This window comes from Pteronotus mesoamericanus, unplaced genomic scaffold (genome assembly GCF_021234165.1).
Source record: "Pteronotus mesoamericanus isolate MK-2021 breed Mesoamerican mustached bat unplaced genomic scaffold, CSHL_Meso_final scaffold_167, whole genome shotgun sequence".
In the NCBI taxonomy this organism is placed as follows: domain Eukaryota; kingdom Metazoa; phylum Chordata; class Mammalia; order Chiroptera; family Mormoopidae; genus Pteronotus; species Pteronotus mesoamericanus.
In genome coordinates this window covers 32,719,679-32,738,553 of record NW_026555308.1, presented here as the reverse complement: position 1 = coordinate 32,738,553, position 18,875 = coordinate 32,719,679, and the positions used below count along the sequence as shown (strand labels likewise).

At 42.4% G+C, this 18,875-nt stretch overlaps 1 protein-coding gene across 2 annotated transcripts; it reads left to right on the top strand.

The window, feature by feature from the left end:
* Window positions 1-12,565: 12,565 nt before the first annotated feature.
* Window positions 12,566-18,572, top strand: FAM170A (family with sequence similarity 170 member A). 2 transcript variants are annotated; one of them, XM_054589326.1, is made up of 3 exons: window positions 12,566-12,635; window positions 16,950-17,090; window positions 17,851-18,572. In XM_054589326.1, exons 1-3 carry the CDS (start codon window positions 12,566-12,568, stop codon window positions 18,570-18,572), a joined length of 933 nt encoding a protein of 310 aa, XP_054445301.1. The 2 variants fall into 2 exon arrangements, with proteins under 2 accessions (XP_054445301.1, XP_054445302.1); XM_054589327.1 differs by lacking the exon at window positions 16,950-17,090.
* Window positions 18,573-18,875: the final 303 nt, after the last annotated feature.

Genomic DNA, 18,875 nt, shown 5'->3' with positions numbered 1-18,875 from the left:
TCAGAGGGGACACAGATTTTGTTCTCAGTGAACAGCTTCTCCTGCTACTGTTCCTTCCTCTGTCTCTGATTCCTTCCTTGAGTTCTTGATGTGAGCCAGGCAGAAGTGGGATGATGCTGTCTTCCCCTTTTTGGGGTATGCAAGGACCTCAGAGCAGGGCAGGGCGGTTAGCATATTTTCTGTTTATCTTTAGATGAACAGCCCTCTCTTTTAAGCACTGAGTTGTGAGTCCTCAAGGGCGCATAAGCCATGGGCAAAGTGGCAAAATATTAAATATTATATTAAGACTGTTACCTTGTCCTTCCTTGGTTCTTCATGAAAATATGTATAAGTATTTCCTGGCAGACTAATAACTATTAGCTGCCAGAGGGGCCCAGAATTCAAGCATGAAACAGACCCTAGACTCAAGCTTAGGGCACCCAAAATGTCAGTATTTTGTGCTGAACTTGAGGCTGATTTTTTTTTTTCCCCTAGAAGGGAAACTAGAAGTTTTTGGCCTCTCTTTCTTTTATTCTTGACTCATTTCTTTGGTTAATTGAGTTATTTATTTATTTATTTAACTTGTGAGGTCAGATCTCCCTCTCTGACTAAATGGAAGGAAATGAAGGAAACCCGTGGAAGCAGTTATGTATTTCCGATCAGAAGAGGCACATCCTGCTTCCCCCTTGTAGTGAGTGACCCCAAATCAGCTTGAAAGGGCTCTCATTCCCGGGGCTGAGAAATGAGGTATCTGGAACTTGGTGATGTTGTCTGTACAGAACAAAACAAATCTAAACTGGGATTTAAAAGCAGTGTTTAAAATTAACTAGGGGAGGCACGGCTTGCTGGATTTGGCTTTGTGGGCAGCAAGTATCTGGGTGCAGTGCCCTGTGTCACCACGCACAGGGAGGTGACCCATCCCTGCTCTGACTGAGGACTCCTAGGAACACTCTCAGGAGCCACCCTCTTTTTACATCCCGGCATCTCCTCTAACCAGCCGAACCCATGTCTTTATTATAATCTCAAAGAGAATCAGATGTTACCTGAGAGTTTGAATCCAGCAGGAAGGTGTCTCTCAACCAGGTAGCATTTAAAAGGCAGCATAATTTGGGGAAGCCAACAAGCAAACAGACTTCAGTGTTCTGGGTGTCCAGAAACCTGCTATTTTTCTTTCCTGTGGACTGTGCCACGTTATCCCTTCTCCATCTGCCCTACCGACTCTCCTTCTCTACCTCCCTTGCTCTTTTTCTTCGTAAACTGGGTTGATCTGCATTATCCCTCTTTCTCCAAAATTCTGAGTATAGGATTGTGGCAAAGGTCTGCCTGCCCAGGGAATTTCTTCAGAGCCCAGTGCAAAGTTTCCAGCTGTGGGGGGAGACGCTTCCCCTTACATTTATGGAGCACTTCCTCGGTCCCAGGTGCAAGTCACTGTGCAAGGCACCCTTTCCGTGTGTCCTTTAATCCTTCATGATGATGATGATGATGATGATGATGGCAAACCCTTATGTGGCACTTAGCCTGTGCCCAACACTGTTCTAATCAGTCTACATATGTCTACTCATTTTAATCCTCATTACAAACTCTGTGAAGTTACTGCTACTAAGGTCTTCATTTTGAAGATGACCGTTTGAGCCGTAAAGTATAAATATACAAGCACACAAATGAACATGTGCCCAAGGCCCCAGGGCTGATCTCAACTATTAATAAACCACAAAAGGACAATTATCCTCTCTTTACAGGTGAGAAAGTTGGGATTCTAACAGGCTCAGGAAAGCTGCCCACAGTTCCAGGGTGAGTCAGTGCCACACCTGGGACTCAAACTCAGTCTAACTTGTTCCAGATCCCAAGTTCTTTCCACTTTGCTGCTTTGCCTTCTCAGAGGCATTTTTGCTTTGACATAAACCACAGAGCATGGCATTTTTAATGAAAGGAAAGCTTGCCAAATGAAAAGCAGATTAATGTGATATTTGGGATGCTTTCCAGTAAATAATCTCTTTCAGAATTCTTATCTTCTCCCACTCCAATTGCTAAAGCCATAACAGTAACAATTACCTCAGCCTGGCTGCGGCGGTGTGGGAGGGAACTCTCTTCATTTTATTGCTCAGGGTAGGCACTGGAGACCAACAAAACTTTCCTTTAGGTGGCTGAGCCACAAGTCAGAAATTGGATGTATCAGATGTTGGCATTCTTCATCAGCCTCCCCTTGCCTTTCCTGTTTAGCCGTGTCTCAGAACACCATTCCTTTAGGAGAGAAATAGAGCTTAAAATTGGATCAACATTAAAAATATTAGAAATGTGAATGTCAACCTGCTTCCCACATAGATGAGACTCAGCATCATTTGAACATGGCTGCCTGAGATTTGAGGAGAGTCTATTGTTTTTATAACAGATAAGCTTAGATACTCCCTGGGAGTTTTCAAATATCCCTTGTGAAACAGAGTCGAGAAGAGAAATGTGATTATTTCTGTATGATATATGACTGAATTTCAAGCCAGATGTTCACATTTGTGTTCAAGAAGAATGTGTGTCTCTACTCATGCGAGCCGTTGAGGATATGGGAGATGTGAAGACAAGCAGGCCTCACTTCTCTCTAAGAGCTAGAGACCTATTAAGGGAAATGAGAGGTAAACTGTAATAATCTGTGCTGTGAGAGGAAACGCCATTCACTGCCTGTCTACCTTAGGCCAGGCCTTGTATCAAGCACTTTATGAAGGGACATGGCAAGATGGGAGTATTATCTCCATTTCTAGGGAAGGAAGGTGCTGTTTAGAATAAAATGTCCTTGCCAACAGCTCTTTATTAGTGTGACTGAGATTTAAACTCAGGTGGTTCTAATGACAGACCTGTACTCTTTCCCCTACAGTTTATTATTAATTCATCAGGACACCACTGGACATTTAATGGCTTGATTTATTAGGTATCCCTTCATGGGATTTAAAGGTTTATATAATTAGCTTGCCAAGTTGCACAGTGTTTTGAGAAGACAGTTTTTACCTGGGGTATTTTGAAGAACCTTGGGCAAATCAAATAATTTTCAGCTTTTTAAAAGTAACGTGCGAAACAGAAAACTACCCATTTCTTAAGCTTTTCTGTTTGTGGGGTGAGGATTATGGATGGTCTTTAGGAGAGGGATGAAAGAGGGGAGGATATCAAGGATATCATTATTTGGTAATAAGTAACAGATTTGAATTTTGATTTGGCTACTTCCAGCTGGCTACTTCCACTTGGCAGGTGTTAACAGTTTGCTATAGCTACAAAAGGCCAGTCTTGGGAGTAGTACTTATGATGGGGGAAGTAAGAACCCACTCTAGTTTGCCCTGGCAGGACCTTAGTTGGGATACTGTGTTCAGTTTTGGGGAATATACATTAAGGCAAATATAAAGCAGCTAGGACACATTTAGGAGACATCGGATGGCAATGGGGAAATGAAAGCTGGATGTTTGCAGGAATAGTGTTGTATAGCTGAAGAAAAGACTTGAAGGACTGAGATAACAGTATTCAAATATTAGAAGGAATGTCTTATGGAAGAGGAATATAAATTTATTCTCTGTGGTCCCAAGAGATAAAACTAGAAACAAAAGACTCCGAGGAAGTAGATTTATCCTAACAAGGGAGAATTTCCTGTTATACTTGCTCAAATATGTAGTTTGCTTGTGTGTGTGTATGTGTGAAGAAAGTGGTAGATTCCCAGCCCCTGAGAGTGTTGGAATATGGGTCAAGTAACTCCTTGGTAGAGCCATGGGAGAGGAAATTCAATGGTACCACGGGGATTGGGTTTCACTAGCATCAAAGTCCTCCCCAGCCTCGAGCATCTCAGCAGCTACTGAACTGTCCTTTCAGGCTTTACCTCCACCTTGGTCACCAGGGCCGGGATATGCTTTTGGGGGATGGGTGGATGACAGGGGATGAAGAATCCACAAAAGGACCATTTTAATTGGGTCTGCCATTTTTATTTTGTCCTACCTATGTACTCACATGCTTGCCTTAGAGTGTAGGCTCCACAGGCCTGCAGCTATAACTGCATAATTCATTACCCTTAACATAGCACACCATCTCACATAATTGTGTTCTTTTAAATGTTACCTGACAATGATTTTATCAAGTCTCAAATCAGGTGTCCAGTATTGTTGGCTGCAGCAGTAAGACAGCCTAACTTGGCTGTGCATACAAATTCTAGGTTTGTAAAGCTTGTGGCTGTCTCTTTTTTCTCTCTGGGGGAAGATAGAACTTGAATTCTTTTCCACATTCTAATGAGATGAAAATCTGGGATCCCCGAGAGAGAGGGGGAGAACTATTCAAAGGGTTTTACACACAATTAAAAGTAGTCTTAAAAATTACCCATATGCTAGCTGCACTGCTCCCAGCTCTGAGTCAGGTAGGAATCCTCAACAGTTTTGAGCCTATAATCTTTCTACCTCTTTTTAAGGAGTAAAAGTGATTGATAGAAGGTTTCTGTTCATGTCCCATAGCTGAACTCTTGTAGAATCAACTAGTTAACATTCCAGCAAAAGGAGTGGGAGTTTGACCATCTCATTGCTTTCCTCATGGAAAACACTGAGGGCTCATAGTAACATCTAATCTTCAGTGACCTCAGTTGTCACATCTAGCAGCAGGTTTCTCAACAATTTTTTAAACATCTGGGAAGTATGATTTATAGAGAAAGAGGTATTTTAAGCATGGCATTTTTAGTCAGTTCATGTTTTCCTCCTCATTGTGGATATACTGCCCATCTTTTGGAAGAGACCGTGAGCCCTTTAATGAATTGATGTCAAGGGTGTTAGGTTTATGGAGATTTTCAAAAACCCTACTGAAGGCATTTAGAGAAAAAGTGGCATAGTGCAGATTATTCCTGGGCACCAGGAATCATCTGTGCCTACTTATAAGGCTTGCTTTCCCTTGCCTACAATTTATAAATAGCAGCTAAGTCCCTGATGGGAAGGTGTCCTGTACAGTTGTGGGTTTTACTCCAATCTCTGGGCTCCATTATAATTAAAATTTGATTACTCTGTAGTTGTTTGAACTCCATGAGTCTCAACTCAGTTTATTAACATTATTGATTTGCAGTGGGTATATATGTCTCATGCTCCTAAGTTATTGCTTCACACAGGGTGCCATCTCAGGAATGTCTAGCCTGTCTCAAATATATAAGGAAGTTGAATATTTATTTTTGGCACTTTCTCCCCACCACCCCCAACATCTCCCTCTCTACTAAATACCATTTCTTCTTTTCCCTATCTGCACATCTCCTGTCCTATTAAAAAAATGGCCCAATTCTAAGCCTGTTTTCCTCTAGTCCTTGCTGAAACAGTGGCTGATAATGGTTTAAGTTATCAACTCTCATGAGGTTATTTGTATTTTAATAAAAAGCTTTGAAAGTCAAATATTCAAAGTACTGAATCCCTAAGGTTAAATTTTAGGAAGTGGAAAAATATTTTAGATGGAGATGAAGGGAGTTGGGTCGATGACACAGGACACTGGACAAGCAGGGCTCTCACTTTGGTTCAGCTCCGCGGGGCTGGTGACGGGTCTGGACTAAAGCAGAGATGGCAGGGCTGTGCAGGCATGGGGAGAGCAAAGGAGGCAACCGGTTAGGACATTGTTTGGCCTTTGAATAAAGAGGATCCCATACTTTGACAATTTATTTAAGCTTTTATGTGGGGAGTGGTAGAGGAGCAAATTGGGAAGTTCATACTAAATGCAAGGAGCTGTGAAGAATCAGAGATAAAGAACCTAGTCTCCACTTTCTATGGGTTCGTTCCCTGTGTTGGGAGGAAATCAGACACCCTAGTTAATAGGCTGGCCCGAACACACCATATGAAAAGAGTTATCATAGAGGCATGCTATTAAAATATGGCTTCCATTCTCACTGGGATATCTAGAAAGGCTTCTTATAGAAAGTAAAATTTTAGTTGAACATAAAAGCAAACTGTACTTGGAAAATGTGTGCTTTTGAAAGAAATGATTTGAGTAAGTGTCTATGCTTTGTTTGAGGGAGAGAAATTTGTCCTACTTGATCAGAGGCTAGAAGGTGAGTGTTGTGCTGGAGTCTGGAAAACAGAGCTTCAACCCTGCAGGGCTTTGCATGTTTGGTTGAATATTTTACATTTCATGTTGTTCATATTGGGAAGCCATTTAAGATTTGAGCAGGGGAATAATATTCCTTAAGAAAATAACTATGACCTGGATGGATTAAATGTGGGGAATGACGTACTTATGTGTTCACAATTAGGAGAAGAGTGGGAGATTGCCTTTAATTTATTAGATGTGCATTATATATGCAGGAGCTAAATAGGCAAGCATATCTTAATGCATAAATCCTCTTCCCATATATGAGTTCTTTTTCATCATGGAGCAAATATTTGGCAGCCAAGCTATCTTTAAAGTAACAAGAGCAAAAGCTATGTGGAATAAATGTTTCAGAGTCATTTGTTCTGTTGCACCGGCCTGTGAGCAAATAGGGTTGAGCTGCAGCATTTACTGTGGTGTAGAGTGCGGATCTGCAGGGGTCGCCACACCAGTATCTGTCCTTTTATCTTGGTTCAAATCTCGCTGTTGCCACCACTATTACTCAAAGACCTGGAGTGTCAAAAAGATAATCGAAATAACAAAATGAGAGTCAAGAGTTTTTCTGTCCGTTCTTGAAGACTTAGGAAGATTGTTTCCTTTGTATTCCCTATATTCAGAATACAAAAGCCTGCCAGGCATCCAGTCTTTACCAGGTCAAGCATTTTAAAAGGCAATGAAATTATTTTGCAGTTGCATTTCAGTTTAAGGCTTCCAAACTCTCCCCTACTGAATTTATTTATAAAAAAGAAACAATACAAAGTAAATTTTATGTAATCCTAACTACATTGTCCTGGTGTAAAAATCCTAATATAGTATGGTGGAGAAAGCTTCTGAATTATGATTTTAGAGATCTGAGTTCTAGCCTTAGTTTCCTGAATGCATATCTTGATGGCTTTGTCATATCTTATATTTAATAGGGAGGATTAGGATTTTTCTATATGGTTTCCATGCTATTTTGTAGTGCTGTCCATATTATTTTTGTTCACAGAGTCTAGAAAATGGGGAGACACATGATAAGATTCTGGTCAACAGTTTTGGGTGGAAGAGATGTCTGTTACCTTTGGACCAGAATACCTAATGTCAGTTTGAGACTCTCCAGGATTCTTTCTCTTTGCAATGATGACTGACAATTTTCCAGGTAATGGTGGCTTTGTCAACCTGGATCCAAAAATGAGGACAATGAGAAGCAGAACTCTTTGCCAGCTGACAATGGGCCTGTGCAAGGAGCAAACTTTGTTGTTTCAAGCCACTGGGGTTTGGGGGGAATTATTTTTTATAATAATATATATAATAAGCTTATTCTTGATTGACATGGTCTCTAAAGGGTAGTTACAACTGATGAGTGGGGGAAGGCCCCAGAGATATAAAAGATTCTTTTCTTAAATTAAAATTTTAGTGATATTTCTAAAATAGATGTCAAAGCTGCTTTATGGAGAAGCAAGTTTCTTACATTGAAAATACTGAAATATAGATTGGGCAACTTCTTGAAGGTGGTGCTGTAGAAATTAAAGGTAGTTGCATGATACAAGAAATACATATTTGGTTTTCAACTGCTTTCTGGTACTGAGCTCCTAAAACTTGGAATTTCCTAAGTAATGAGATGGATAAAGATGTCTTTTGTTACACTAATGAGGTGAGTTTTGGAAAGTGCCTAAGGGTGGGGTTGGTTGTCAGGGTTGCCAACCTAGGGATTCGAGGGCTGGAACTTTCAGTCCCACCCTTGCACCTCCAGGGAGCAGAGAGAGGCTTGCAGTAGAATCAATCACCAGTGGTCAATGGTTTATTCAGTTATACCTATATAATGAAACCTCCATAGAAACCCTGTAAGGAGGGGTTTCAAAGAGTTTCTGGGTTGGTGAACATGGGTAGATTCAGGGAGAGGGATGTGCTCAGAGGGCGTGGAAGGGCTTTATCCTCACCCTATTCCTTGCCCTGTGCATCTCTTCCAGCTATCTGTTCCTGAGTCATATCTTTTTATAGGAAACATGTACTCTAGTAAGTAAAATGTTTCTCTGAGTTTTGTGAGCCACTTTGTGTGAGCAATTTAATCAAACCCAAGGCAGAGGTTGTTGGAACCTCCAGTTTATATGAGGTCTGTCCAGAAAGTACCCATCCATGTCCTCTGAAAAACAGAGACATTTATTGAAGAAGAAGAAGATACCCAATACAGGATTCATTGTACATAGGACAATGACACCTCAGTCCCTTTCAAAGTAGGCATCTTGGGGCCTCATAGTTCTCCCAATCACCATCAGCTGCCCTGTTTTATTTTATTGAATCTCATAGAAGGTCTGAAATCTCTTCCCTTTCAAAGGTGATTTTAGTTTGGGGAAAAACCAGAAGTCACAGGGCACCAAATCTGGGCTGTAGGGGAGCTAAGTCACCTGGGAAATTTGATGTTTCACTGAAAAACTCTGCAGGAGACATAATGCATGGGTGGGTGCGTTAACATGATGAAGCTGCCAATCACCAGTTGCCCATAGCTGTGGCCTTCTGAATCATCCAAATAATTTCTGCAGAGGAATGTTCAAGCTTAATACGAAATTTGATGCAAATTCATTGCTCTACTCACTCAGTCGTTTTGAATGCGACAGCCACACAATACATATTGTCACTCAACAGCATCTACCACCCCCACTGACTAGTACAGTGAAGTTGTCCTTGTTCACACATGTGCATTCCAGTCCACTGTCTTTGGTTGCCAGGTTACACTATTGTTGTTCAAACCAGTCTCGTTATATTAACAATGATTAGACTTTTTCTGGACAGACCTTGTATACCAAGTCAGTCAGATGCACATGTGATAACTTGGACTTGTGCCTGCTTTCTGAAGTGTGTTGTGTGTAGTGGGGGTAGTCTTGTAGGAGTGGGTACTTAATCTGTGGAACCTGATACTATCTCTGGTTAGATAGTGTTAGAGCTGAGTTGAATTATAGGACATCCAGCTGGTTTCTGAGAATTACTTGGTGTGGAGAACCCCCCACCCTGTCCCCCAACACACATTCCACCCATGTTGGAACTGATACTCGAATCTTAAATTGAATTAGAGAACTTCAAGGTCCATTCTAGCTTAAAAGTATTCATAATTGAAGATCCTGAGGGTAACAATTGCATCTCACATTTGTGAATCAGGTATGGTTAATGAAGTGTTTTCTCCAGTGTTAACTTACTTGCTCTCCTGTGAGAACAAGAGTTATCATTTACTGTGCCTTCCATGGAGACTTGAACAGGTGCTGAGAAAAAATTGTCTGGAGAAATACACTAATTTTTAACCTGAATTCCATAACTATTCTGATAGCTGTGTAGTGATGTCTCATTGTGATTTTCATTAGCATTTTCCTGATGACTAATGATATTAAACACCATTGCAAGTGCTTATTTGCCATCTGCTAACCTCTTCAGTGAACAGCTCCATGTTTTTTGCCATTTTCTAAATGGGATTGTTTATTTTTTTACTGGTGAGTTTGAGAGTTCTTTATAGATATTATCCCTTTGCTGGATATATGGTTTGCAAATATTTTCTCCTAGTCTGTAGCTTGTCTTTTCATATTCTGAAAAGGATCCGTGACATAGCAAACGGTATTAATTTTGATGAAGTCTGGTTTATTTGTTTTTCCTTTTATGGATTATTTCTCACTTGGGTTATTGCAATAGGCCCCCTGTTCTCTCTGCTTCTTCCCTTGCCTCTCAATAGCCTTTTCTCAACAAAACACTGAGAGGGATTTTTATGTAAAATGCAGTTTTTCACTCAAAAGTCTCCAAGCTTTCCATGCCAATCAGAGTAAAAGCAAAAGTCTTGACAACAGCCTATGTGGTCCCTCATGATCTCTGTGACCTCCTCTCTCCTTGGCTTGGCTTTGGCCATATTGGCTTCCTTCATGATATTCAGACAGGCCAAGCAACCCCCGATCCAGGACTCCAGCCTCTTCATTTTGCCTGGAAAATGGACCCTTAGCTCTAAGCTCCCTTATTGCCCTCAGGTCTTACTGACACAGGATCTTTTTAGTGAAGACTACCATGACCTCCCATTTAACATAGAAATGGCCCCATTTCCTATAACCTCAAATTCAGGTTCTTGCTTTATTTTTCTGCATGGTACTTGTCAATATCTAACCTACTATATATGTCACTTATTTTTAAAAATGGTCTATTTTCTCCCCTAGAATTAAGCTCCTTGAGAGAAAATATTTTTATCTGTTTTGTTTATAAATGTTCAACTATGGGGTCTAGAGAGCCTGGCACATAGTAGGGACTCAATAAATATTTACAGAATGAAGAATGAATGAAACAGTGAAAGAATGATGATATGAGTTCCAACCTAGCTTGCACTTGAGCTTAAGGAACCTGAGCCGGTGCCACTGGAATCGTCTTTCCTTTTCTAAAGGCAGGTTCATTTCTTTGGGGAATTCAGAGTCTAAGAAAGGTGCCTTAAGGATCATTTGTCTTGGAATTATGGAATTAGAATTTCTAGTGTAATTTCAACTTCTATGGAGGTAGTGGTCAGTAATGATTGCTAATGCTATTTGTTGAAAGGCTGATGGGAACATTATAGTGGAGGGACAAAACCAATCAACTCCAAACTGGAATATTTTACCGGGTAAACAATTTAGTTTCTTCAACAAATAAATGGCAATAAACAAGATGAAGAGGGTGGAGTACTGTTTTAGGCCTAAAGATACATTGACCAGTTGTAACATATGGACCTTGTTTGGGTCTTGAAATCAATGAACCCAGTATAAAAAGGACATTTTAACACAGTTGGAGGAAATTGGGTATGGCTCGGTCATTAAGTATTATGAAGAAATTATGGCTAAATCTGTTGAGTGAGATGATATTGCTGTTACGTTAAAAAAGCTTTTGTCTGTGGAAGATAACTACTGCTGCATTTAAAGAGAAATGATATAATGTCTGAGATTTGCTTCAAAGTCCTGCCCTTCAAAACGCCTAAACTAAAATCAATGAACAAAAACCTAAGTGTGTGTGCAAGTCTGTGTGTGTTTGTGTGTGTACAGAACAAGAATGACACAATGTCAATAATTGTTAAAAATTGGGCAATGGGTTCATTAAATTGTGTTCCCATTATGTAATTCTCTTTCTTTACTTTGTGTTTGAAAATTTCTGCCACAAAAGGGTTTAAAAAATCTTCTTGGCCCCTTCTTTTCCTGGGATTCTCCAAGAAACAGGAAGGTTAATCTCATTGCCAAATCCTCACAAGGCTGCATTTGCCCTATCTTTACTTTCCTGGTGCCTAAGACTTCAAGACATTCTGTGGTGCCCTTTCTAATTTGGACCCACCCCAGTCCACTGGGTATTTCTAATGTTAGCAGTGACTTCTGGGAGTTTACCTCATCCCTGTACACCAGTCCTCCCATTGCATCATGGCCACTGCCTCAAAATGAGGTGTCTCTAACTTTAGATTGGAAGCAGGAGGATCCAGATGGTTCACCACTTATAACTGGTATAAATTTCAGCCCACAAGCTGAGGTGTGCAAGAAACAGCATGAAAATTTTTTATAACTCCATTTGGTTTGTACTTTAAGCCTTGATTCCGCAGGTGTCCAGTTTGGAATTCCACCCATTCCTGTCTGGAAGTCACAGAGGGCCCCGGTCTGGACGGCGGGGGTGAGGCATGGTCACTGTTCACTGGAGAACACCATTGTAGTTTTGATGCCCATCACCTTGGCTGCCATGCCTCCTCTCGACTGGGTGGTCTCCTTGCCATGGGTGGGATAGGTTACCAAGATTCTGCTTGCATGCACAATACAGCCATGTCCTCTTAGAGATTTTGCCACATCTACCTCCCCAGCCACATTTGAAAAGCCTCTTCTCCATGACCTTCACACATTTCTCTCTGACTTAATTAGCACCTCTCAGCCCTAGTAGGGTAAGGAGGGAATAGCTAATGTCAAAAATCTTGCTTCTGTTCTGTTTCTGCTCAAGCATCCTTTCTTTCTACGGAGTTTGGGATTTTAGAAGCAAAGACAAAGATTATCAGCATGCTATTACTGGCCATGCCCCTCCGCTGGCCGACAAACACAGCCTGTTACCCACTTGAATGCAGAAGGGAGAGGGTGAAATAAATGGAGACAAAAAAAAAATGACACAGGAACAGATTAACGTCTCAAAATATCCTGCCACATTTGAAAGATGCAACAGTTGAATTCATGGAAGAGGTTCCACTGGGAAAAAAGGAATTGTTCTTGAAAAGGGGGTGTGTGCAGTGGCAGAGACTGTTGGGCCTCGGCCCACAGAATGCTTTGATGTCATCACTTAGGTCACAGAGTTCTGCTGCAGGCCCAGCAGCCTTTGAACCTCAACAGCTCTGTGTCGTGGTGAGCCCTGGGCTACGCTGTGCGTTCTCTGAAGGGTCTGAGGTCTTCAGTCCTTTAGGAGACTCAATGATTTTTATTTGTACTGAATCTTTTCAATGGACTTCCTGAGAGCCAAGAAGGGCCAACATGTAGGAAGAAGGAGGAGCCGGATGTTGGGCATCTTATAAGGGACTCTTCTAGTTGGTACTATGAAAAGGCAACAAAAGAGGAAACATTTGGAAGATAAAGGGTCCCAGGAAACTGGCCAGAAAGGAGGAGGTATGTGTTGGGCAGCTTGTCCGAGGCCCACGTGTAGTGCCAGCCTGAGCCCTCTCTAAGAGCCCTACGAAGCTGGGACTGAGGAGAAGGTGTCCCCTGTGAAGGAGCAGGGGAGAGACTTGGTATCGCTGATGCTGCCATGTCCATCCCGAGTGTCCCCATGGTGTGTGATGGCACAGAGAGGCCAGATGTCCCTGGCAGATGAAAAGTCAGCCTCGCCAGTCTGAGCACTGCTTTCCTGGGGCTGCTCGGGCCTGGAGCTATCCTAGCAGGCTGGGGTTCCCCTTGCACAGACACACAGGGGCAGCTTTCTCAGGCCCCTCGTTCTTTCTCTTCTCTTTATTTGGTCTTACCCTGGGGACACTGGGAAGGGGATGTAAAGGATGCTGCTAGAGATCCACGAGCTGCCCTGTGTGTTTTACCCAAGAAGATAGAGAAGCCTAATGAACTAAAGGCAGTGTTGAAAAATATCTTGAAGAGTAAAATGCCTTTTTGAAAGGAGATTGTTTGTCTAGGGATCGCATCGTATTGAAAGCATGGAGACTTTATTCCTCCAGCAGGAAGAATTGACCAATTAACCCATGGGAATTTGTCAGTCCACAGGTGTGGGCTTTCCAAAGATCAAGGGGACAGAAGGGCCTCCCAGAGACTGAGACCAAATGGACGAGGGTGAGAAATCTTATCAGAGCCCTTTGGGAGTGCTGAGAGCCATGGATATACTTTGCAGGCCACATGGTGACTGTGTCTATTAAATGTAAACTAGTAGCTTACCCTGGGAAGGGGGCAGGGTGCCACATGTAGGAGGTGGGGCAGAATGGAGCCCACTCCAGACATCTAGCTCCAGGCTTCTGCCCCACACTGGAGCCCAGCAGCTTCCATGAAGCCCAGGGCCCTGAAGACAATAGGGTGAGCCCTGGGAATTGAGGCCTGGACAATAGGCAGATTTTCAGATTGTAGCTGGGACAGGATAGGGAAGGCAATGTTTGTCCCCATCCCTTATGCTTTAGGATCTTTTTGTCTATGTGTATGTTTGATGGGGAGCTGTGGGGAGAATACAAGTAGAGTGATCATTGGATGTATAGTCTGTGTGATAAGGTTCCTGTCATCATGCCTGGACCTGGGTGACACTCAATACATGTAAGACTGTGTACAGAACTCTTGTGAAGTGTGTTCTTTGAGACAGTCGGTCATACACACTTGTACACTCTGATGGAGAAAAAAATGGCACATCTCCACACACTTTTTTTAATTTTTAATTTTTTAACTATATTTTATTGATTATGCTATTACAGTTGTCTCATTTTTTTTCCTGCCCTTTATCTGCCTCTGCCCAGTACCCCCATTTTCTCCAGCATTACCCTCCTTAGTTCATGTTCATATATATACATGAACTATATATAAGTTCATGTTGTATATATAAGTTCTTTGGCTTCTCCACTTCCTGTACTATTCTAACCCTCCCCCTGTCTATTTTGTACCTACCATTTATGCTGCATATTCCCTGTACCATTTTCCCCATTCTTCCCCCTCTCTCTCCCTGCTGATAACCCTCCATTGATCTCCATTTCTGTGATTCTGTTTCTTTTCTTAATCTGTTTTTGTTTTTGTTTTTTCAGTTCAGTTGTTGAGTTTGTTGTTATTTTACTGTTCATAGTTTTGATCATCTTTTTCTTAGATAAGTCCCTTTAACATTTCATATAATAAGGGCTTGGTGATGATGAACTACTTTAACTTGACCTTATCTGGGAAGCACTGTGTCTGCCCTTCCATTCTAAATGAGAGCTTTGCTGGGTAGAGTGATCTTGGATGTAGGTCCTTGCCTTTCATGACTTTGAATACTTCTTGTAAGCCCCTTCTTGCCTGCAAGGTTCCTTTTTAGAAATAAGCTGATAGCCTTATGGGGACTCCTTTGGAGGTAACTATCTCCTTTTGTCCTGCTGCTTTTAAGATTCTATCCTTATCTTTAATCTTGGATAATGTAATTATGATGTGCCTTAGTGTGTGCTTCCTTGGGTCCAATTTCTTTGGTACTCTGAGCTTCCTGGACTTTCTGGAAGTCTATTACCTTTTGCCAAATTGGGAAAGTTCTCCTTCATTATTTTTTCAAATATGTTTTCAATTTTTTGTTCTCCCTTTTCTTCTGGCACCCCTATATTTTGGATATTGGAATGTTTAAAGTTGTCCCAGAGGTTCCTAAGCCTCTCCTCATTTTTTTTTTAGTTCTTGTGTTTTCATTCTGATTGGGTTGAATGTTTATCTTTCCTTGTGCTCCAAATCATTGATTTGAGTCCCGGTTTCCTTCCCTTTACTGTTGATTCCCTGTATGTTTTTCATTATTTCACTTTGCATAGCCTTCACTTTTTCCTCCATTTTGCAACCATACTCAACCATTTCTATGAGCATTCTGATTACCAGTGTTTTGAATGTGCATCTGATATGTTGGCTATCTCTTCATGGCTTAGTTCTATTTTTGGGGCTTTGATCTGTTCTTTGATTTGGGCCATATGTCTTTGTCTCAATGTGCCTGTTACGTTGGGAGGGGCAGAGCCTTAGGTATTGACCAGGATGGGGCAACCCAGGTCGCTGTGTGTTGTGATGCTATATGTGGGGGAAAGGTCAGAGGTAACAATGCCACTTGCTTGGCTCTTGGCTGGTTTTCAATCACTTCCCCCTGTTCACCATACCAATCCCCCACTTATCACAAGCAATTGGACCCTTCTGGTGCTGATTCCCAGGTGGATGGGTTTATGTACATTCTAGGACCCTGTGGGTCTCTCCAAAGAACTCTCCTGTGAAGCTGGGAGTTTCTCCCACTGCTCCATTCCCCACAGATTTTTATAGCCAGAGGTTTTGAATCTTTCTTTTCCTGTACTGGAACCCTGGATTGTGCAGTTTGTCTTGCTCCCCAGCTATTCCTTCTGGTTTATCCTCACAAAAATGTCGGACCACCCAGCCCTCCAGCTGCCATCTTGCCTGCTGGGTCCTCCAGCTGTCGCCTTGCTATGTGTCCTCTCTACTCTGGTTGCCTGTCTTTGCCCCTCCTGCTGGTCTGGATAAATGTTTCTTCTTTAATTACTTGGTTGTCGGACTTCCATACAGTTCAATTTTCTGGCATTTCTGTTTGTTTTTTATTTTTGAATTTGTTGTTGTCCTTCTTTTGGTTGTACAGGAAGCAAAGCATATCTACCTACGCCTCCATCTTGGCTAGAAGTGCACAACTTCTTTATTAAAGTACACATAGAGCATGTATGTATATACACACATCACTCCTATACTATGTTCATATACAACCCCTGTGTGTATGGCCCTCTCTTCCCACACCAAACTCTGGAGATTGTACATATATCTATAATTCTATCTAAATCTAGATAAAAATATATATTATATCCTCCACTATCATACAAACACAGCTACCCCCAACTATCTCTGCATATCTCTATAAGAACCAGTCATGTGTCATACACACCAACCATTCAACACATGGTGCAGTAATACCAAACCCACTTTGTATAAACCACCAAAAAACAAGATTAGCCAATACAAGTTTGCTGGATAAAATACAGAATATCCAGTTAAATTTGAATTTCTGAAAATCCACAAATAATTTTTTAGTATAAGCATGCCCCAAATATTATAACCCAAATATTGCATGGGAATATTTACACTAAAAGTTATTCATGGTTTATGTGAAATTCAAATTTAACTGGTGTCCTGTATTTTTGTTTGTTAAATCTGACAACCCTTATATGTTTACTACCAGCTGACACATTATATACTTCCTGTATTTCTGTTTAGTGTTTCTCTTCCCTTACTAGAATGCTAGTATTTTTAGAGCCTTGCATAGTGGAATAGTGCTTAATACATAGTAATTGTTCACTGAATATTGTAAATGAATGAATGGAGGAGTGAATATAAACCATAAATATAAACCATACTATATAATCAGGTCAGACACTCCTGAGTTGTGATCAAAAACCATGCACACAAACTTTCCATAAACATAGATACAGACATTTCCACCCTGTTCACCATATCAATTCCCCACTTATCAAATACTTAGCTGATATATATCACCCTCACACTTCTGACATATTAACAGTGACCAGTCATGCTTGCATTCATAACAAGACACTAATAAAGTAATTATTGATTATAACTAAATACTGAAGCATCCACTGAGAACTGGAATCTGAGCCTTGTGTCTTCACTGTCCTTGAAAGAAGCCAGCCTCTCAGTAAACATTCCTTGGATGAATGAATGATTCACAAACATGCCCAGCAGCCCACATCCCTGAGGCTTTCATCCCTTTCTTAGGAATCTTGAGGTCACAAGAGGATGTCCATCAGCTTGGATCGACCAAGGTGGCCAAAGGCTGTAGCGCAGGGGCAGAGGAGGTCTCCTCTGCCTCCGAATACTTCTCCTGTGTTTCTTCTCCAAGCAAGCTCATCCATGGTGGTACAGGTGTGGGGCTCCTTGGATGCATGGCAGGTGGCACATAGATCCCAGTGTGAGCCTCAGTGGAAACTCAGGGCAACAGGAGGAGTCTGGGGAGGATGGCAGAGCTGTCAGGAGAGTTGGGACATGAGCTCACTGTGGGGGTGAGCCCTGGTGCAAGCATGGTGGGGAATTTAGGGAGCAGGGGCCAGAGAGATCTGAGCTTGAGATATAGGGCTGAGAGACCAGATTAAGCACCTTCAGAGGAATGTGTAAATTTTACCTTTACCTCTGCTTCCAGAGAAGGACAGACTTTTATAGCATAAGCCTTCAGCAAGGGAGTAGGACTATCAGCCCAGGCCCACACACCTCATACATTCAACCACACTCCATGCATAGCCCTTCTTAGTACACACACAAAACCCAAACACATGCCCCACAATGCCATTCTCCTATGCCATGGCCCACATTCCACAAATAACACAGCGGTGATATCAGAAACTCACATCTCTCTCATAGCTCTCATCCCACCAACATCCCACATGCCACAGCCCTCACCACAATACACAGACATCCTCCCAGGGTGCCTACACGCACAAATGAGAAGCCCACAGATAACACCAGATACACTACTCCATAGTATGAACAAAAAATAGCAAGCTCAGCACACAACTACATCATAGCATAGCCTCTCTCTCCTATAGCCCACAGATTCATACCTATCCCCTCAGCTTCCTGCATGCCCCATGCACATTCTTATGTTTCTAATTTCCTTTCCCAGGAATCCGGAAGTCACTTCAATACAGTCCCCAGAGTAGATCAACCCTCTCCCCTGTTCAAGAACAAGGGGAGATCACTCCCCTCTCACCACATGTCTCTTTATCACCCCCTTCATCTGATAAGACCTGTGTGACTTCTCAGTATATAAACAAAGAGGAAAAGGGCATGAAAGTATACTACATGCAGGTACAAGTGAAAAAGGGTGTGGCTCTCTCCTGGGAGACAGAGGAAGCCCCAAAGTCACTAAAAAAGAAGCCGAGGATGGAAGAAGTGAACCTTCCTGAGAACGTGCGGGTAGGTACACCCCCCTCTGACGTATCCACCAGAAACCTCCTATGTGACAGTGAGACCAGTGAAGAGGCAAAAGAGCATGAGGAAAGAGGAGAGGCAAAGAGCCCACCAGGATTGCCCACAGTTGAGGAGACACCCAGGGCCAAGACACCTGACTGGCTGGTGACTATGGAGACTGGCTTCAGGTGCATGGCCTGCTGCAGGGTCTTCCCCACGTTGGAGACCCTCAAAGAGCATGTGCAGTTAGGGATTAGGGAGGGCTTCAGCTGCCGCGTCTTTCATCTCGCCATGGCTCAGCTGAGGAGCAATGTGGAATCAGAGAAGATCCAGGAGAAGGAGGAGGAGGAGGAGGAGGAGGAGAAGGAGGATAACGATGAGGAGAAAGAGAAGCAAGAAGAAAAAAAAAATGAGGGGGAGCCGCCCACAGGGTAAGACCTTCGCAAGAGGAGGTCCTGGAGCTGATCAATGTCCAGGCTGTGTGTTTCATTGTCCAAAGGACAGGAAGTGAGCGGGGGCTGCGGTTGCTCAGGGTGCTGTGCCTTCTCCCAGCCAGTACTGTCTCTCCAGGCCTGGCCCAGGCCTCCATACGGGAGAGTTGGGAGCTGTGCCAGATCAGGAAACAATGGAAGGTTGGGGTGGGGGATGGGAAACTGGGCCCCTTATTTCTTGCCCAGGCATTTAATAAAGTCATAACTGTAAGTGAGAATTTATCCTGAGCTTTTCAGCTCCTGCAGG

Bases quoted from the DNA above. Each gene is read 5' to 3' on its own strand.
- FAM170A (XM_054589326.1), top strand. From the start codon at position 12,566: ATGAAAAGGCAACAAAAGAGGAAACATTTGGAAGATAAAGGGTCCCAG. The intron at 12,636-16,949 runs GTATGTGTTGGG...TCCCTTTCTTAG, and splicing joins AACTGGCCAGAAAGGAGGAG to GAATCTTGAGGTCACAAGAG. The intron at 17,091-17,850 runs GTACAGGTGTGG...TTCCTTTCCCAG, and splicing joins AAGCAAGCTCATCCATGGTG to GAATCCGGAAGTCACTTCAA.